The sequence below is a fragment of the Chlamydotis macqueenii genome, chromosome 3 (genome assembly GCF_036417535.1).
Source record: "Chlamydotis macqueenii isolate bChlMac1 chromosome 3, bChlMac1.mat, whole genome shotgun sequence".
NCBI classification, from domain to species: Eukaryota; Metazoa; Chordata; class Aves; order Otidiformes; family Otididae; genus Chlamydotis; species Chlamydotis macqueenii.
Genome location: NC_141558.1, coordinates 50,535,496 through 50,556,633, shown reverse-complemented (window position 1 = coordinate 50,556,633; position 21,138 = coordinate 50,535,496). Strand labels below are relative to the sequence as shown.

Below are 21,138 nucleotides of genomic sequence, written 5' to 3'. Positions count from 1 at the left end.
GCATAAAAACCTTCAGAAACATGCCAGAGGAGAAGATCAGGGCCAAGACATTATTGGGGGGCAGGAGGGAAGAGACTTTCTTTTGTACAACGCACAGTATATTATATAGAAAATGGAAGAAGAGAGAGTGACGGATGCCTCATTAAGACCTAAATTTCAATTGCTGACTAATCCACAGGGGCTTTCAAGACTTGACTGGACAAAACCCTGAGTAACTTGGCCTGAATTCAGTGTTGACCCTATTCTAAGTAGGAAGCTGGATGAGAAACCTCCTGAAGTCCCTTCCCACATAAAGGATTTCCAAGATCTATCAAGGGGACACCTGGGAGGGTGGCGAGGCACTGGAACAGGTTGCCCAGAGAAGCTGTGGCCATCCCTGGAAGTGTTCAAGGCCAGGCTGGAGGGAGCTTTGAGCAACCCGGTCTAGTGGAAGGTGTCCTTCCTCCTTGCAGGGGGGTTGGAACTAAGTGATCTTTAAGGTCCCTTCCAACCAAACCATTCTATGATAGGATGCTAGATAAAATCCAAACTAAGCAATTTGATGAGTAATCAAACAAGTAATAAAAGCCACGCTTACTTGAATTTTTTCTTTCAATAACTGCAGTATAAGAGCAGACATAGGAAGCAGCTGAATATGACACACAATGTGAAGCTATACTTGAAAAATTCAAGATTTTATTTTGATTTTTTTTTTTCCTTTTTACAAAACGACCCAGGCTATACAATATATCAATATCCTTCTAAGGTAGAGGGGGTTAAATTATGTAACCATTTCCCCCTCTTCAATTTTGAGGCAGATACACACAGACATTTCCAGTCAGCATTTTTAAGAAACACTTAAGCCCTCCCCACTATAATCCAAACACAAAAGCAATGCACAAGAATACAATGTCTGTTTTTCCACTATTAATTGCTCAGATAAATTGTAAACCATGTCATGGCCTATAAAAGTTAGCATTTAAAGGCTGGTCCATTAACTCCATGAAGAAATCCTGAAAAGATCAAAGCTGATATCACGGAGGGGCACTGTCTAAGGCAACACTTCCAGAAGGAGAATCCTCTGCCCCAGAAGCAGGGCTGTCAGGCAGAGGAATAGAGGCATCTATTTCCAAGCTGTTCTGCTTCTCCAGATCACAATTCATGTCAGAGTTTCCTTCGCCACTCACCTCTCCCTCTGACTCTTCCGTCAATTTGTCTTGGGCCTGAGCTGACTCCTCAGAATCTTCTTTTTCACGCAGAAAGCTGCAAATCATGTTAGGCCTGCTATAGGAAAAATCTCTGTCCTTGATCTGTAACCACTCCACTCCACCTGATGCAAAGAAGGAAGATTGATATTAGTGACAAAAGGAGTTAAACTAAGGAAAAACTGCACTCAACTGTTAAGTTTCTTAAGTTTAATTAAGGCTGAGCCTGACCAACTTTTAAGTAAAATAATCACTTAAGATAGAAAGATGTCTTTCAAGAATTTGGACCAACACTAATTTTTGTGGTGAGTCTCATGATGGGGCTTAAACCATTCATTTTCCTTGAAAAATAAGGCTATGGATAACAGAAAATTATTTTATAAAGAACGACCAGTTTAAAATTAAAAGAAACTTCACTGTTGATACATTAACAACAACATGCATAGGCTAAACCAACTTATCCAAGCCACACAGCTACAGGTTTTTATCCAGATACTGGAGTGTATGGTTCATTCACATCACAAGCTTGGTCTCAGAAGAGCAGTCACAGTGGAGATAAAATTATTAGGAAAGTAATGAAAAGCAGGAATGTCAAGATACAAAACTATGCTATGTCCATGTCATGAGTACTGTGTCCTGCACAATGCATACTGTAAAACTAGAAAAGAGAAACGAGTTGGTGAGAGTAGAGTTAGCTGTACAGGCGAAGAGACTTTAAAAAAGAAATCAAAACAAAGCAAAGCGAAACAAAAAAATTCCCTGTGTAACAAAAAAAGACTAAGACTAGAATTCTACTTGGAGGAGACAGCAGATGTTTATAAGGCTGTGCTGGGAAAACAAGTAGAGATTGATTTATGGCCTAATTCTGATAACAAAGTAACTCATATTCATTGGAAACACCAGATGATACATTTGTAGCAACCACAAAAGCAAACAAACAATCGAGACAATCCACACTAAAGCTGCACTTTTTCCGTAAAACAGAAACGTGATGTGAAAATTGACTGCCATAAAAAGTGGTAGAAGTCAGAAGTACAGACAGATTCAAAAGCAAGTGACAGAGCCTTAATGGACTAAAGAGATAGTAGTCCAGACGAAAACTCTTGTCAAGATATTCACGAACTGCTGAACACCAGAAGGATAGCCAAAAGAAAGGATTACTTGTGTATACGTCCCACTCCTCCTACTTTCCACATACTCATTTACTACTGCCACAGTCAGAAATACAATACAGGACTGAAAAACCTTTGGTTCAACCCAGTATGGCAGCTCCTGTTGTATTCAGGTGTCAAACACTGGCCTTAGACTCTTAAAATAACTTAAATATACTTCAAAATGCTGAGAAAATATTTTACAAATGCAATAACGAGAACAAAATGTTTGTTCACCTAAATCTTAGAACATCCAGTAATATGATAGGGAATGACATCAGAGGTACTGTAAGAATTTGTGTCCTCTCCTGAACTCAAGTATATCAAGCTTTTACAACACCTACCAAACAGACTTCAAATAGAACTGGGATTTCCCTCCTACTTAGATTTTTAGGCAGTACATGTTGCCAATTCACAATATGTTGTACTCACAACATTAAACTTCTGTCAGGGTACAGAAGCAAAGTGGTTTTGACTAGGTATTATAATTATTGCTCCTCCAGAAAAACATAGGCCTTTGTATTAAGCAATATATTCTCCCATCTATTTCACTTTAAAAATAATAGTTTCTGTTTAATATTACATACTTGATTATATGGAGAGAAGAAATGGTACATGGTGGCGATAAGAATGCTGATGTTTGGTTAGATTCTAGATGACACTTCATATTATACCTCCTATGACCAATATCCAGCTGACTGCCCATATTTAATGTAAAATGGTTACATATTCATAAAATATGAAGCAGTAACATTCAAATGAAAAAAAAAAAGCAACTACTACTGCTACTACAGTACTGCTAATGAATACCCCTATATAGTAGGATACTCAAAATCTGACTATGTAAAAGCAGCACTGACTTCCATACAAAAACCCACCACTGGAATAAAGCAAACATATGAGCACTGAGTTCACCTACAGAATGAAAATCAGTATGAATGGTCTGCTAGGTGTGTCTTTGCAAGTAAGTTATATTTGTTTATAGTTAACTGCAAATTCATTAAGAACAATTCAGTCATAGTACATATAACATGGAACTTCTTACTAAGGATATTACAGGTTTTCAACAATTACAGAGACTCATTAAGTCACTAGAAAAATTGATGGAAGTAAAAAAAAATTAACAAATAAAAAAAAAAAATCAGTGAAGAACTATTAAACAGCACCTCTGATTTCAGAACTGGTGCCAAAACTTTTAAATGACAGAAAAATATACCAGGGAACATCAGCATATGTTTGCCCTGCTCATACACTCTTCTGTAGGAATCTCCTATTAGCCACTTCTGGAGGCAGCACTGGTCAGAAGGAATCTCACTCTTTTTTTTTTTTTTTTTGGTGTTTTGTATTTTTCTATTTAAATATATACATTTGTTGCCTAAAGAAGAAAGTTCCTCTAACTTCCTGTGTGCTCTTGAATGAAACACTTAATCAAGGCTGACACTCCTAAGCATAATCCATCTATGTCCCTACGCGTAAGAGTGGAGGCACTAACCAACATTTTCTTCTCCTTCCTTCTTCTCTGTCAAAAGTGTCCGCGTCATGTTCAACTTCTTCATTGTGTGGCACTTGTATTTCAGCTGTACTTTCTGGTTGCCTTCAGCATCTATTATGAGAAGAGGAGAAAAAACAATACCCAAAACCTAATCGTTATAGTGAATTCCACTATCAACTGAAACAAGATAAGTATTATTTTTAACTTCTCAGGCTACCACAATGAACAGGGCATCAAATCACAATTACCGTGCTCTGTGTTTTCTTCAAAAACCACACAGGTTCCCAAGGTATCTACGGAAAACAAAGTGAGAAAGTCTTAGAGACTAGTTTTTATTGTAAGCACAATGAAACTGTAAGTAAAATGTTTCACTAACTTTTTTTTTGAGAATAGAATAGGTCACTGTAACCTTTTGAACGTACAGGCACAGCCAGAACCTATCACCCTTGAAGAAAAGGAGGGATTGATACCAGACTAAAAGAGCAAGTCAAAGATAGAGAAAAGATCAAAAGATGCTCCAAGTTGAATAATTGCTGAACTTAACTAGAAAACAATGTTTTCTTTTTTTTTTTTCCCTTAAATAAGCATCTCTTTGCTCAAGGCTTGAGCAAGAAGGATAAGGGTTTCAAACCAGCTCAAGGCCTAAGCAAGAAGGATAAGGGTTTCAAACCAATCTGGGCTGATAAATACTTGGCAACAGGTTTAGGATGTATATTGAGCATGCACCAACAAAGAGTTCAACTAAAGGACACCGACTTCTGGGGGTCTGCAACCACCAGAGACCCCCTGATCCATTTCACTATGTCTGCGCAAAGGACATTTAAATATACTACATAGATCCAGGAAATGTGAAGAATATACTAATGATTTATTGGAAAACCAATGAATATGTGTACATAACCTCTATGTATTTTCTTTGCTTTTGGACAAGAGCATGCACATTAGGTGGAGCGATCCCCCACGCATCCAGTGCTGTAATAATGTCAGCTTTATAAAACTCTAAATTGAGTCTTAGAGAGTTTCTTGACCGGCTTTTACAGTAACGCTATCAGCTGTAGATACTGCACCCACTAGCACAGCTCTAGGAACGTTCTGACTTCCAGTCCCTTGCAAAGACCCAGCACTGGTAACAACACTGCCAACTCGGGAACAGACAGGAGTATCACAGTCACCGAAAGTCACTACAAGGGAGGATTCCAGATCATTTTCTTCCAGAACGATGTCACCGTAAAGCAAATGGGAGAACTACAGATGGCACAACAGCCAGTCCTGCTGGCACAACAGCCAGTCCTCCTCCTGTCCAGGAGACAACAAGCACTTACTTTATGGCATTTTATGTCCCCCATTTTTCCCTGCAGAAATACCAGCTGGTTCACCCTAGAGTCAGCTTCCAAGCACACTTTCCAGTAAGTAAGATGGAGGCACGGCTAATTTAGCAGTGAACTTCGACTGGTGCTGCTCTATATGGTGTTCTACAAACACCATCCAGAACTTCAGCACCTCACAGGTCCATGTTATCCATTCACAGTGCCATTAACTGACGTTACAAAAGTTCTTTGGGTCACATGAAAAAGGAGATATCCACATCAATTTTCCTACCTTCATATTCTCCTGCAAATACATATCTGTCCACTTGTAAAATGGGCCTCTCTGTCTCTATTCCCTATAAAAAGAGGGACAAAATTGCACATATGTCAGGTCTCTATTAGTCCAGGCAAATTTCTTGCTATGAGACCAGAGAAGACAGATACAGCAGAATCCAGATTACATCAATTCCTTGAAAAGATAAATAGTTTAAAAAAAAAAAAAAAAACATAAGGTAGTAACAGTAAAATAAGTATTCCATAACACTGTAAATGTGGGAAGAAAAAAAAAAAAAAAGCTGCTTTTGGCATTAGAGAAAATGAATGGATCCCAGACTATAAAGCTTTCTCAAACTATCAAGTTCATATGAAGAAAAGTACATCTTTAAAACAGGATTTATGGACGTGGATAAAAGAGTTATGCAGAGGCTATGACTTTCAAGAAGGCAGCAGACTCCTGAAAGAATGGCAAGACATACAATTAAATTAATATTTATTAGTTTTCAAAAAATGCAATAAAAGTAGTTTTAGTCATTACAGTTGACACTGAGGTCTTCTGGAGAGTTAAACATTAGGGGTCGGGGGAGAAGCAGTTTTTCTGTTTTTGTAGGAGGCTTCGTTAAGCAGTGATAACAACAATTACAAAGGGTTTAGTCAATCTCACTGTAGAATCGGTGTATTGGTAAAAAAAAAAAAAGTAATGACAATTTTTCAGTCTATCATCATACATGTTGCTTTAAGTATACTAAATACAAAGAATATACCAGACAATACTGTTCTAGTAATCACAACAAAACAAACAATGCTGAACTGGTAAAGAAAATGCTCTAGAACGTTAAAAAGGATCAGAAAATTTACAGCAAATTGCAGTCAATTGTCTATTTAGGTTACAGTAAATAAATTTAAAGTGCTGTTATTTCCTCTTAGAAATCAATTTAAACTCCTTTTGAAATTAATATATATACATATTAGCATGGAAAAAAATATGTTATTTTCTAAGCTCAAATTAATACAAGTTCTATAAAGTGGAATAACTTTCAAAAGTATTTGGAAAATACTCAAGGTGATGAAGTCCTGTGTAAAGCATCACACCAGCACCAGAAGTGCAACTGTAGGGTCACAGGAGCTTCTGTGATTACTATGTGTCTACATTGTGAAGAAGTTGGAAATAGTCGTTATTTATTTTTTTTTAAACAATGAGTGAGAGAGCAAGAGAGCAGTTCTCTTGGCTCATTCCCTTCCTCTGCAGCAGAGCTTTTCCAAACACATGGGACAGGATCCCATTATTCTTAATATAAAATCATAGAATGGTTAGGGTTGGAAGGGACCTTCAAAGGTCATCTAGTCCAACCCCCCTGCAAGGAGCAGGGACATCCCCGACTAGGTCAGGTTGTTCAGAGCCTCATCCAGCCTGGCCTTGAATGTTTCCAGGGATGGGGCCTCCACGACCTTTCTGGGCAACCTGCTCCAGTGTTCTATAACTCGCATCGTAAAAAAATTTTTCCTAATCTCCAATCTAAATCTACCCTCCTCTATTTTAAAACCATTACCTCTCGTCCTATTGCAACAGGCCCTACTAAACAGCCTCTCCCCATCTTTCTTGTAGGCCCCCTTGAGGTACTGGAAGACCACTATCAGGTCTCCCCGGAGCCTCCTCTTCTCCAGGCTGAACAGCCCCAACTCTCTCAGCCTGTCCTCATAAGAGAGGTGCTCCAGCCCTCTTATCATCTTCGTGGCCCTCCTCTGGACCTTCTCCAACTGGTCCATGTCCTTCTTGTGTTGGGGGCTCCAGAACTGGACACAGTACTCCAGGTGGGGTCTCACCAGGGCAGAGTAGAGGGGCAGAATCACCTCCCTCGACCTGCTGGCCACGCTCCTCTTGATGCAGCCCAGGATGCGGATGGCCTTCTGGGCCGCAAGGGCGCATTGCCTGCTCATGTTAAGCTTCTCGTCCACCAGCACTCCCAAGTCCTTCTCCTCAGGGCTGCTTTCAACCCAATCCCCGCCCAGCCTGTATTTGTGCCTGGGATTGCCATGACCCAGGTGCAGAACCTTGCACTTGGCCTGGTTGAACTTCATGAGGTTGGCACGGGCCCACCTCTCCAGCCTGTCAAGGTCCCTCTGGATGGCATCCCTCCCTTCCAGCGTGTCGACGGCACCACACAACGTGGTGTCATCGGCGGACTTGCTGAGGGTGCACTCTATCCTACTGTCCATGTCGCCGACAAAGATGTTGAACAGGGCCGGGCCCAGCACGGACCCCTGAGGGACGCCACTCGTGACCGGTCTCCACTTGGACATTGAGCCGTTGACCACCACTCTCTGACTGCGGCCATCCAGCCAACTCCTTATCCACCGAGTGGTCCGTCCATCAAACCCATGTCTCTCTAGTTTAGAGAGAAGGATGTCGTGCGGGACAGTGTCAAAAGCTTTGCACAAGTCCAGGTAGATGATGTCAGTTGCTAGTCCCTTGTCCACCGATGCCGTCACCCTGTCATAGAAGGCCACCAAAATTGGTCAGGCATGATCTGCCCTTGGTGAAGCCATGTTGGCTGTCACCAACCACCTCCTTGCTCTCCATGTGCCTTAGCATGGTTTCCAGGAGAATCTGCTCCATGACCTTGCCAGGCACAGAGGTGAGGCTGACCGGCCTGTAGTTACCCGGGTCTTCCTTATTCCCCTTTTTAAAAATTGGGGTTATGTTCCCTCTCTTCCAGTCATTGGGGACCTCACCAGACCGCCACGACTTCTCAAATACGATAGCCAGTGGCTTGACAACTTCATCCGCCAGTTCCCTCAGGACCCATGGATGGATCTCATCAGGTCCCATGGACTTGTGCACCTTTATGTTCCTCAGATGATCCCGAACCTGCTCCTTGAGTACAATGGGCAGTTCTTCATCCTCGCAGTCCCTGCTTGCACCTTCTACAGCTTGGGTGGTGGGACAAGAACTCTTGTCGGTGAAGACTGAGGTAAAAAAGTCATTGAGAACCTCAGCCTTCTCCATGTCCTGGGTAACCAAGACACCAGTTCCCTTCCGGAGGGGGCCTACATTTACCCTGGACTTTCTTTTGTCCCCTATGTACCTATAAAAGCTCTTCTTGTTGCATTTTATATCCCTGGCCAGATTCAGTTCTGCCAGGGCTTTGGCCTTCCTTACCTTATCCCTGGCCACTCGCACAGCCTCTTTGTAGACCTCCCAAGCTACCTGTCTCTGTTTCCACCCTCTATAGGCCTCCTTTTTTACTTTCAGTTGGTCCAGGAGCTCCTTGCTCATCCATGCTGGCCTCCTGGCCTTTTTGCCCGACTTGTTCTTCATCGGGATGCACCTCTGCTGAGCTTGGAGGAGGTGCTCCTTGAATATGGACCAACTTTCCTGGGCCCCTCTTCCCTCCAGGGCCGCCTCCCATGGCACTTTGCCCATCAGGTCCCTGAAGAGGCCAAAGTCCACCTTCCTGAAGTCTAGGGCAGAGAGCTTGCCATGTAGTTTCCTTGCTGCCCCGTGGATCTTGAACTCCACCATGTCATGGTTGCTGCAGCCAAGGCTGTCCTTCAGTTTCACATCCCCCACCAGCCCCTCCCTGTTGGTGAGCACAAGGTCGAGCATGGCGCCCCTCCTTGTCTGCTCCTCTATCGCCTGCAGGAGAAAGTTGTCGTCCACGCATTCCAGGAACAATAAAGTATCCCATTTTACTATTGAAGAATATGTAGCCATTCAGCCATCAGTAACAAATCATCTGTGTAATACAATTCAAGTGACTTAGGTTAGATCCAGGAAGCAAATCTGCTTATAAGAGCACACCTATCCAGTGATGGATAATTTATGAATTTTGATTGTATTTCTACATTTGAGATTTCCAGAATTGGCTTTAACATCTCACATATATTTTGATCAGTGGCATACTCCAGGATGTTCTCTTCCACCTTTGTGGTCTGTAATAAGGATCTAGTTCCACAAATTAATTGCAAGCCAATAGTACTTATAGTATCTACACAGCTCTTACAGTCCACGTAAGTTTTGAAGGGCAAATAAAAATTTTCCCATATGAGAAAGTGATTAAACAACTGAGAAGGAAAAGGACAGGTAAGCCAGATTCTTACAATAACCTCACAATGAAGCAAACAACATCCAAAACTGTTTACCAAATGCTTAACACCCAGTTATCCTTTACATTTACAACACTTGAACTTGCCAGGCAGTATCTGCAAAAAACCCCACTGTAAATACAGTGCAATTCAGCCAGATTTTGGCTTTACCTGTTAGCTGTATTCAAGTTATTTTGAAGCAGTTAATATCTACAATATATCAGCTGAAAAAAAAAAACCAAAACCTAAGAGCTTGAATCGGAGGGGATAATGATCATAGTTTATAAATACTTGTGAAAATATTTCCTTCATTTACATAATACTATATTAAAATACCATATGCCATTTCTGAAATAGGGAGAGCCTACAACATGCAGCCAAATACAGCCAAGACAGTGTACATAATTCTCTATCAAAGATTTATATAAATTTTATTGACTGGAAGGAATTTAGAAACAGCCTCAGTCCCTTGTTCATGTGTACTGACTTACCGCTTTCTTATTGTGCTGTAATCACTCACCAAAATCTTGCATTTGTTTTCACATTTTTCTAAGAAGTCTGAATCAATAATTCCTGATAGTTCCACCATGACCAGTTGCTCCTACAAGATAAGTTTATAATGTAGATCTGTAATTGATGTATCTGAACTCAGAGGAAAAAAAACCAAACAACAACAAACAACCCAAACAAAAAAAAACCCCAGCATACAAAGACCAAGACCCTCAGAATAAACAGATCCCAAATCTGGCTTATTCTGACTTTTGTCTAGAGAAAATGGTAGAAGATACTGCACTACCCAGGGAAACGCAGTGACTCACTACTCCATCAGACACCTGTTTCACACCTGAATTTCCTGGCCTTTTCTTCCTAGCTAGGAAGGGAGCTCTTCTCTCATCCTTGAAAATGAGAATCTATATGGATAAATTATTTATTAATTACAACAATATGACCAGCTACATATTCCAAAATACATTTTTCCAAAGCTTTAGTACCTACCTAAATAAGACATCATAGCAAGAGATTAAGTTAAGCAACGTGTGGCTTGAAATGGGTACTTTTAATTCTTCATAATATATTACTTTGAAATCAATTAGTTTTCAACTCCTTACAATTTTGGGTGAAGAAAATGCAAGAACAAAAATCAAAGCCACCTTAAAAAAAATATTTATTCAGGGACAAAAACAGCTTTCAAAATCATCATCTACTAAACACCCATGAATACACACAGTGTCAGATGTGCCATAGTTTGTATTTTCGGATGTTATGGGGGTAGGAAGCAACTGAAACTGGAAGAGCGCTTTCTGACAATGCTGCTTTCCAGAAACCCTGAAGTAAAACAGCCGTAACAAGGCGGCTTTCGGGACACGGCCGCTGCGGCGGCAGCGAAACCCGACAGGCCCTGGGCAGCAGCCACGGCGGCCCCCGCGCCCGGCTCTTCCTCAGGCGCCCTCCTCTCCCCTTCCCTCCGAGCGGCAGCACGACGGCAGAGCGCCGGCACCAGCTGCCGGGAAGCTGGGAAGGCCTCGCAGAGATACAGTGAGGGGAGAAAAGCCTCCCTGTCCCTCACGGGGACCGCGGAGCAACTGCTCGGCCCCCTGACCCCACAGGAAGGCCCGCCGGTGACACCCGACAAGCGGCCCGGCCCGGCCCGCTCCGCACCGGCGGTGGGAGAATGGGACGGGCCGGGTCCACAGGCAGGACACGCCCCGAGGGGGGCCGGCCTGGCCAGGCACGTCCCTTGTCCCTAAGGCTGTTCCAGGGAAGGGGAACTGCCGGCGAGCGCGTCCCAGTGCCGGCAGCCACCAACCTCCACCTCCTCTTCCTCTGCTTCATCTTTCCTCTCGCCCTCCTCCGTGCTCTCTGCCGCCGCCATGTCGCCAGTGAACGCCCCGCTTCCCCCCCCACCCCCTACTCCTCTCCCGCCTCAGCGCGCACCACGTGGGCCCGGCGCCGCCATCTTAGAGAGCGGCCAGTCACGCCTCCCGCCCTGCTGAGGAGGGCTCGCCCGGGGGCGGGAAGCGCCTTGCAGTCGTGGAGCAGGTCTGTTTAAGGGGCGACGTGTCCCTGAAGCGTTCCACTTCCCAGGTTTTCCACAGACCCAGCACTTTGGCAGAGCCGCCCCGTTGCTCATTCCTCGTTTTCCAGGTTGAAGAAGGCGCTCCGTCCCTGCTAGGCAGAGTCGTGGTTTCCCTCTTCATCCTGGGGGCTTGTGTCTGCCGCTCATCTCCCTTCTCGTGTGCCAGCATTGCAGAGGAAATCTTGCCAGGGCCTTCTTCGGTGAAAGAAAGGGAAATGTTTTGCTTTGTGCACGCTTAAATTGTATTTGCTATTTTCATGTCCTGTGTCTGATTCTTTCTGGTTGTCTTGTGAGGTTTCAGTGCATTCGTGTCTGATTTCCATCTGACAGGGATTTCTGCGACAATGTGTTAATTTTAAATGCAGGATGTTGAAGTCCATGATCCTCAGTCCCGTACTACTTTTTGTAATGTAATTCTTCCTTGTTTTTTCTTCTGTATGCTGTGTTGCTAATTTTGTACCAAAAGTGTTTTCCTACTAATTGTGTCAAAGTCATTCATCAAAATGTTAAATAAAAACTGATCCCAAGGGAGTTCACGGTAGATTTTCTTCCAGCTTCTACTGAACTTCTATCTTATGTAAGATCAACATAGATAGCGTAGCACCATGTCAAGTGTTTGTAGCAATGTCCAGATATGTGTGATCTAATGCGTTTCTCCTTTTCTTAGAAAAATCACTGATCTTGAACATATCAAGTAAGTTTAGCAGGATTTTTCTTTGGGAAGCCAGCATTATGCTCCATCTTATTTTCTGTCCTGCTTCATGTTTTTAATTATTCTTTTCTTAAGGCTTGTTTTAGAATATTGTGTACTGCTGTGGTAAGAACAGCCTATAAATTTGGATTAGTTCTCAATACAGAAGAAGATGCTGGGGCACGTTACCTTTTCATCAGGCGAATTGCAAAGGCTTGAATTTTGACTGCAGGGGATAATAGCTGTGGAACAGATGTTTGGTATATTACAAGTGGTAATGATCACATATTTTAAAATAATCATTTGTGTCATTTGCTTAGTGTGGACTGCTGTATTTAAGGGTTTTAGAAAATAACAAAAATAAGTACTTGAGTATCTGATTTCATGTTCTGCCACTAGAAGGAGATAGATAAATAAAATTATACTTAGAGAGCTTGTTCAGTGTTTCTGATAGAGGTTTTTAATGAGCTTCTTTTAAAGCTGTGTGTAAATGTTAGTAACTTTAGTTAGTTGATCTTACCCTGTATGAGTACATGTATACCAAACCCAGTCTTTCAATAGTTCTTAACTACTAGTTTCCATTTATTAAATCATTATATTGGGCAATTACATTTCTGCATCAGGTTTTCTTATTTCCAGATAATTTTATTGTGGTTAAAAAAAAAAAAGCCTCAATAAAGCAGAAGAAACTCTCTATTCTGAATATATATTTAAAATTTAATTGTCAGAACTGACAGTTCTTCTGTAACGTCACATTAATACCATCATTCTCTTTTTATAGATGAGAGGAGGTTAAGTGACTTAACTGAAACTACAGAAAGCCCTTACAAGAACATAAATGCCTGCCAGATCAGCCTGTGTAAATCAGAGGCTGGCATGAACTCCCGATGAAGGAGCCAGTACATTTATTCGCTTTTACAGCAGCCTAAGTGTCATGTAGTATCTGGGGTCATCTCAGTCTCCTCGTTATCATGAGTCAGGGCGTGCAGTTGGATGATGGGAAATTTTTGGTGCATTAGTGCCAAAAGTCTTTTTTGAAGAGCCTACCTCATTGTCAGGCTAAACTTTGCATGGGCATTAGTGGTTTGCCGTGGTCTAGCATATCCCGGCAAGAGTATTTCAACAACTTACCTCTTAAAAGAGACACTCCTCAGAATCTGCCATGGAGACTGAACTACTTGATGAGATAAATATGGAAATACATGTTTGAGAATCCACGTGTGGGGTTTCTGAGACCTCAGCAAACAATCCTGTCGCTACTTGAACAGATTTATATGCACACGCTGCCAGAGGCAAGTACCTAGGTGGCACTTAGGGCAGTTTAAGTCAGTGACAACCAAATGGTAAATTTTAAAATAAATGATCATGTTTGAGACCTACGTACATAATATGTATACACTAGTTTCAGTAGGTTCACTTGCAATTTAAGCATGTTAATGCACATTTTGTTTTGAGCCCTGTAGTTTGCAAATTTCATTTGTGGAAGTTCATAGATTAGAGACTTGGCCCATCTATTTTAGCAAATAAGCATTGTTGCAGTTAAATTACATTACAGGAAATCGGAGACAGTTCACTGAAACACATAATGAGTAAGTTCTGGCTTTCTACTTTGTCTCGTTTTTCCATTTTCTTTTGATTTTGATCTTCATGCCTGGAATTCCTTCTCAATCCTTTTGGAGAAGGCAATTGCCCTTTCTCTGTTCCCTCTTGAATTTTCTTTGTGAGGCCCTGGCACTAGTCTATCTAAGTAAAAGGTTACGTGTTTTGTAAAAAAACAGAGTAAGACAGAGTCTTTGTTTAAGTCTTTAAGTTTCATCTGGCTGTTTGGACTGTGAGTGCCTCTAGTCGAAAACCTTTTGTATTATGAAGTGAAAACCCACAGAATTTAGTATTTAAAAATTATAATAGTTGATATATGTGTGTATATATGCACACCATGTATAGAGAGAGTCTGTATATCTGTACTATTGCCTGACCTGACTGCCTCAGGAGAAGGGTGTTGTAGTTTCTAGGCTTATTTTAAATTGGAAGTGTAACTAGAATTGATGATGTGACATAAAGTGATTGCCTGTGAATATCAGAAGGGACTCCTCAGGAAAATATTACCATGTGAAATGGCTAAATGTAACAATACAGTGTTGTAAGGTGCAGAGAGATGCAGAAGAAAGCTTGTGAGAGACTAGTGTGTATTTCTGGCCCCAGCCAGGGTAACAAAAGGTAAATCAGCCCCAGGACAGACATAATTTGCTGATAGTATTACAGAGGACGATTTCTGTTTCCCTGCAGCTATGTTGCTGAGCCTCTTCAATTAGGAATTTGCAAGCCAAACCAGCTCATAGGTGTCACCGAAAAAAAAAAAAAAAAACCGAAAAAAAAAAACCAACCTGCTGGATTCCTTTGCATCCGTGCCTTTGTCTTTTCAAAAGGCTCCTTAAAGCTCATGTAAGGAAATTCTAGCAACCGTATTAGACAAAGCATAGTCAGAGAATAATGGAGTTAAGTAAGGGGTGCTTTATTTCCACTGTGTTTGTTCTGTATGTCTAGTCTGAGACTGTGGAGTGAGACGCAGTACAGTAGGAGAGAGGGAAGAAATTGAGTGAAGGAGACCTTTCTGTTCCACCAGATGGTCTCTAGATGGTCTCACTCTAGTTGTCTCAGAATGAGCACAGTAAGAGGAGGGAGAAGGAGGGCTGGGAGGGAGACTGAGGCACAGGTGATCCTACAGTAATTTGCTGGGCATCTGCTTTGCTTTTAGCAGCTGGAATCAGATGCCAGCACAGTAGGAGATTGAAGAAGGGGTTAGATGTTCCCTGAGTTCTGTGCTCAGGAGTCTGGAGGTGTCACGCCAGTCTAGGTGTCATAGACCCAGTGGTTATACAAGGCAGTTAGTCTGTCCAGGTGCTTATTACCTCGCCTCTGCTTCCCCAGTCTCTTCCATTTCACTTCTACAGACTCTCAGAGTGGGGTCTGTCACGGCAGGAGCAGGGAAAGCTGAGAAGCAGCATGTGGAGCATCCTACCACCCCCTGCATCTCAGCTGTGAAAGGGAAATTGAGCTGGGAAGGGCTGGGGAACCAGAGGTAAAGAGGAGGCAGAAAAGAGTGGGTGCTTCTTACTGAGAACCTTCTCACGCCTACCTTGTATGCACATACAGCACAAACAGCACCTCTAGATGTTAAACAGGATTGGACCACGTATTGATCCGTGGGGTACACTGCTAGTTACTGGCCTCCAAGTAAACCGTGCACTGATCACAATGCTCTGGGCCTGGCCACTCGGTGAGATTTCTATCCACCATGCTGTCTGCTCATCCAGCCCATACTTCAACAGCTTGTCTAAAGCCTTACTTAAGTCATGGTAGACAGTATCCACTGCTCTTCAAGTCAGTAATTTTATCATAGAAGGTTATCAGGTTGGTCAAGCATGACTTCTGCTTGCTGAAGCCATGCTGACTATTCCTGATGACTTTCTTGCCCTTTGTGTGCCTGATTTCCAGGATTAGATGCTCCTTCACCTTCCCAGGGACTGAGGTGAGGCTGACCAGCTTGTAGTTTCCTAGGTCCTCTTTCTTTCCCTTTTTGAAGATGGGAGTGATATTTGTTTTCCTCCAGTCTTTAAGCATTTCTCCCAATCACTACGATGGATGAAGGATTGTCAAAGAGTGGCCTCGCAGTGACGTCAGACAGCTCCCTCAATAGTCATCCATCACGTGCATCCCATCAGGGCGCATGGACTTAAGTATGTTGGATTCACTTAAGTATTCCCTGACCTGATCCTCTTCCACTAAGGTACATCTTCCCCCATCCAGACTTTCCTCCTGGTTTTTGGGGCCTGAGAGTCCTGAAGGCCAGTCTTGCTAATAAAGACTGAGGCAAAGAAGGCATTCAATACCTGAGCCTTTTCCATGTCCTGTGTCACCAGGGCCACTGCCTCATTCAGTAGTGGGCTCATATTTTCCCTTGCCTTCCTTTTGTTACTTACATACTTACAGAAGCAGTTCTTGCCTTTGACATCCCTCACCAGCTTCAGTTTCAGCTGGGCTTTGGCTTTCTTAACCTCATTCCTGCATGCCTGAATAATGCCTCTATTCCTCATAGGTTATCTGTCCTTGCTTCCGCCTTCTCTATGCTTCCTTTGAGTTTGGCTACGAGCTCCTTGTTCATCCATGCAGGCCTCCTGGCATTTTTGCCTGACTTGCTACTTGCTGAGATGGACTGCTCTTGAGCTTGGAGGAGGTGATCCTTGAATATTAACAACGTTTCCTGGGCTCCTCTTTCCCTCTAGGGTCTTCTCCCATTGAACTCCACCAAGAGTCCTTGAAGAGGCCAAAGATGGCTCATTTTGTCTTCTTGAGTTTTCCTCAGGGAAAAAGGGCTTAGCTGTTAAAAGTAATGAGCGCCGTCTCCTGCACGCAGCAGGCTCATGAATGATGGGATGGTAAAATGACAGGTGAATTGCAACCATTCGCTGGCTAAGGAACTTCTCAGCCAAAGATTGCTGAAGACTGAGGAGATCTACAAGGTGAAATACCTTTGCATGCTAGTTCTGCCTGTTCTTCTGTTCTTTCCCAGGCATTCCCTATGGGCTGATTTAGGCAACAAGGGTACTGGCTAGGTGGATGTGATCTAGCTCACTGTGTGGCTGTTTGGGGCTCTTAAATATTTGGTTCAGAATGACAAACCAAACAGGTAGTAAACCTGTTAGATTCCTTTCCAAAGTTTTTAAAGGCAAAAATGTACATGAACTCAAATTTACTTGAACTGTATGAGAGAATGGGCAAGTACTTGAAGGAAGGATCCACTGGGCATTATAAAATGGGCAAATCATACCAGGCTCAGGACATCAACTGAGCTGAGAATGGTTGGGAGTACACCGCATACACTTGTGTTCTTCACTAGGTGGCCGCTGTTGTGGACAGAATACCAACCTAGCTAGACCCAAAAGATGAACCCTAAATTCTGTTTAGTAGCTTCATTTTTCATTCCTGCTATTTAACTCAACTTCTGTCTGTTGTACAGAAGCAGAGGAATATAACACCGTAGATAAACCACAGCGAATGACAGAATGAGAAGTAGAAATGCCTGTGAAGATCCTACTGTCAGTTAACACACCATGACATTTGGTACGCTTACAATTACTGCTTTTTACTCATGAATGTATCAGTCCCTGAAAAATGCTGTTATTGAGCTCTTTAGGAATTCTGTGTAGGAAGACTGTGACAAGTACTGCTGCGAATGACTTTTAAGCCTTTAAAGTTACTGGAAAAGTAATTTTGAGGGGTTGTGTTGGCTTGGTCTGATGCAAAGCCACTGCACTGACCCACTGACAGCATGCCTTGCCTCTGTTTTCGGGAGGAAGGAAGGGTAATGAATGGGGACGAAGGACCTGAATCTGAGCAGCACAGCACACGCACCGTTTCCACTGCTTGAGGAATCCTGTTCAGAAAAGCCAAGCAAAAATCTGAAAGAACAAAATTTTAATGGTTGACCACATTCTTTCAGTAGTTCTTACTCTCCTGATTCGTTTCATTGTTTGACAGATAATGTGTTTGGAAAGCAAGGCAACTAACGCAACGTGATAGTCTTTCCCACGACAGCTGGATCTTTTTAGATGTTTTACGCGTATTGCTGTCTTAAGAGGAGAGTAATGCTTTAGATGCAGCAATGGAAATGATATGGTCACGAGTATTAGATAGCAATGTAGAAGCGTTCTATTAGAGGACCAGTTTCCTGCTACAGGACAAGATGTAAATTTTTGTATGTATTTTCAATAACAAAGAGAAATTTTAAAAGAAAACGAGTTAATGGATCTGTTCAGGTTTTTAAGTTGGTTCGTAGACATGCTCAGGTGCCACACTGTTGCGGCTGTGTCGACACAAACACACTAACCATATCCTGTAAGATTTTGTTGCTTCATTTCCAGTATGGTTTGTATTATGCAATTAAAGTGCAATTATTAAGAGAACCACTTCTTAAAAATAGCTTTTGTTACAGCACACAATGCCTAGGGTCCTTGGAGGGTATATCTACATGGATGGGTGCGGACAGTGACATGTTCGCTCTGCCTGTGCCCTGAACCAGCCAGCCGGGAGCCAGCTCCAGTGTAGCAGCTGTGTAGCTGTGATTTCGTGTGCTGCTGAGCCAGAGTCCATAAGGCTGGCTGTGAGGCAGGATATATTAGCTTGGGCTCAGAACCGCACTAATGTGGCCACATGATTTCTGGAAAGAAGCTGGTCTTATGTCCAGCTGGCTCAGAGAGTGAACAGAGCAAAGACATGACTGTGTCTGTTTGTAAGCTAGTCAGAAATGCAGGTCAGGAGATGAAGTTTGAAAGAATTTCTCTGTGTTTCTGTAGCTGCTGTCAATGATATATTTGCCTTTATTTAAAAAAAAAAAGTCAATGCTGACAATTGCTTCTTTTAGTTTACAGTAAGCTCATGATATTTTCAATATTTAGGAATGTACACTTTTGATTTCTAAACAATTTTTTTTTAAGAGAGCAATTTTAAAGATTCCCCCGTCCACCACCCCCCCTTCCCCGAAAACCAGACAACCTTTTTAAAAACCAAAGATCTATTAGCTTTAAGGCTTTATTACTTACATTTGCAGGGAAGCATAGCTGGTTTTCCCAGCAAGGAATTGAGAGAGGGAGAGACAATTGCCAGCTCAGGTTCCAAATTGGACTTCAGCAGCTCTGGAGGGAGTTATTAGCTCTCTGAAAATGCCTCAGCAGTACTTACTGCTGATTTGATTTTTTTCTTACTGTAGAGATCTGCTCTGAGAAGAGAAGAATTTAAACCCTCTCTTGTGGATTTCTGAATGGTGGATATACTTGAGCCACTCCATACAGATCTATAATAACAATGTAGAATGTTGAATTCTCTTGGCCTTTTTAGCTCTCTTTATCTGCTCTTCTGGAGATGCTGAAGGCACATTGTTTGCAGTTAGGATCATCTTTTACAGTCAGTCGCTACACACACATATTATACGCTCTACATATAATTAACTCAGGACTTTTTGTTCCTATTTCTGTTCTTACAGGCATCTGTTGCGTTTGTACTAGGTCCCCAGGGGGTGAGCTTCTAATACCTTCTGTTGTAACTGATGTCATAACTTTTTATCGCAGTTCTTGCATTCTGAGTAGTTTATACTGAATGAAATATCATTCATTGGATGGTGACTGATGCTAAAGTACATTCATCTGAACATGCGTAACATGGGTTTTACAAAAAAAAAAAGACCGCTATTAAGTACTGCTTCATCTGCCAGGGCCTTCACACTGTAATTGAGCAACAGAATTATAGGAGATGAGAGATGTCTGTAAGTTTAAACCATCAGATCAGTGTTTTGATCTGATATTATCACTTTATCCTCCCCAGAGGACTGAACATGACATTACAAATGTCAGATTTGAACATCTTAGACATAAGATCCATCATTACTATCTATGATGGACTCAGGACTCCCCTGAAATAAGTAAGAGATTTCTGTTTTAACAAATAGAAGTTTATGTTGGCATTTAGATACATATATTCTTATGAAAAAAAAACTACTAGGTACCAATTTTAAGACAACAAAATACTTTATTTTTTAAGGGGGCAGTTTTAAAAAAGATATTATGGCAAACCCCAAGACATTCTGTCTTTAAGTACTAGTTCTATAATACAGTACACCTCCACTGTGTGTGAAAGCATGCCCAGGCACTTGGAAGCAGAAAAGTTTTTCCCATTTTAGAAGCTGCAGAGCAGCACTGTAGACTTGCTCTCCCTTACATTCAGTGTGCTAAAGCACGTAATGATGTGTAACTGGCACCATCTCAGTCTCTTTAAGCTCATTCAGCCATCACTGCTCTGGAAACCAGAAAAGGCAAGGCAAAGCATTACAAGCATTACAAATACCCTTCTGTCATCTTCATTTTGGGAGCAATCCAGATGGAAAAATTCTGCTGACACCAGTCCAGCTTTGGACTGGTCTGGGCAAGGGATTGTGTGTTTGGCGAGAGCTACAGAATGGCCAGTTCTGGCATTGCTAGCAAGAACCGGTCACTGCCAACATCTCTCTTTTTACTTCAGTTTCTCTAATCAGCTCAGAATTAGCAGGCAACAGCCCTGAATTTCTGACTAGAAGCAACAAATAATTTTCTCTCTTCCCTTCTTCTATGCTATTCCAATCAGCTCTTCCTCCCGTATTAACAGACACACACAGCGACCAGCAGTAAATGATTCATTTCATTGGCTTTGCTGCTTCTCTGGAATTCCCCAACTGCATCCTTTTTTTCAAGAAGCATTCTCAAGAATTTTAGAAACTGTAAAACAAATCCTAGTACAGCACTGAAACTAGATAGTATGATGAGTATTTTCACTGCTGGAGACAGCAATAATCTTCAAAAAAGACTCAACCTCTACATTATTAGGCTTTAATCAACATCATTTTGGTTACTCAGAAGAGTGAGTAGTTCAGATCTCTTGACCTAATTTAGGATACATACATATATATATATTTATTCTTATGTAGCCTTAAGACTGTCTTGTCAAAGGAATCCTCATTATATTGGGGAGTCAGGGCCATTACAAATGAAGGATCATTTCATTCAGCCTTTTGATGTTGCCACCTTTTCTAATGTTCTAGTTGCCACTGGTGCTTCTGCCAAGCAAAGTATTTCCATATTCTACAACTGGCCTGCAAGATGGTGAAAAGAGTAAGGGCTTCTGTTCTTGCAGGCAGCCCTACTGACTCACTAGAAATTCAGGTTTCAAGCTGAAGACCTATAGGTCACATCTCATTCCTGTTGGGTCCTTCGAGAGTTTAGACAGTTGTCTGCCTTCCTGGGTGCTTTCAGATGATGTCACATTTAATTGCATTTCAGGATGCTTATC

At 42.1% G+C, this 21,138-nt stretch overlaps 1 protein-coding gene and 1 long non-coding RNA gene across 3 annotated transcripts; one reads left to right on the top strand and one right to left on the bottom strand.

The window, feature by feature from the left end:
* Positions 1-658: 658 nt before the first annotated feature.
* Positions 659-11,438, bottom strand: GTF3C6 (general transcription factor IIIC subunit 6). 2 transcript variants are annotated; one of them, XM_086745827.1, is made up of 6 exons: positions 11,304-11,438; positions 10,017-10,097; positions 5,427-5,490; positions 4,076-4,120; positions 3,828-3,938; positions 659-1,309 (listed from the first exon to the last, which is right to left on the bottom strand). In XM_086745827.1, exons 1-6 carry the CDS (start codon positions 11,367-11,369, stop codon positions 1,014-1,016), a joined length of 663 nt encoding a protein of 220 aa, XP_086601953.1. In that variant the 5' UTR covers positions 11,370-11,438; the 3' UTR covers positions 659-1,013. The 2 variants fall into 2 exon arrangements, with proteins under 2 accessions (XP_086601953.1, XP_086601954.1); XM_086745828.1 differs by lacking the exon at positions 11,304-11,438 and adding an exon at positions 10,493-10,929.
* Positions 11,397-12,133, top strand: LOC147601241 (uncharacterized). The gene is made up of 2 exons (XR_015258288.1): positions 11,397-11,536; positions 11,642-12,133. It is a non-coding gene; the product is annotated as an uncharacterized LOC147601241 (long non-coding RNA).
* Positions 12,134-21,138: the final 9,005 nt, after the last annotated feature.

Excerpts from the sequence above, each read along its gene's own strand:
- GTF3C6 (XM_086745827.1), bottom strand. The coding sequence starts at position 11,369 with ATGGCGGCGGCAGAGAGCACGGAGGAGGGCGAGAGGAAAGATGAAGCA. Across the intron at positions 5,491-10,016 it reads AAAACAAATGCAAGATTTTG|GGAATAGAGACAGAGAGGCC; the intron begins GTGAGTGATTAC and ends CTCTTTTTATAG. Across the intron at positions 1,310-3,827 it reads GGAAGGAGAAGAAAATGTTG|GTGGAGTGGAGTGGTTACAG; the intron begins GTTAGTGCCTCC and ends TCTTTGCATCAG.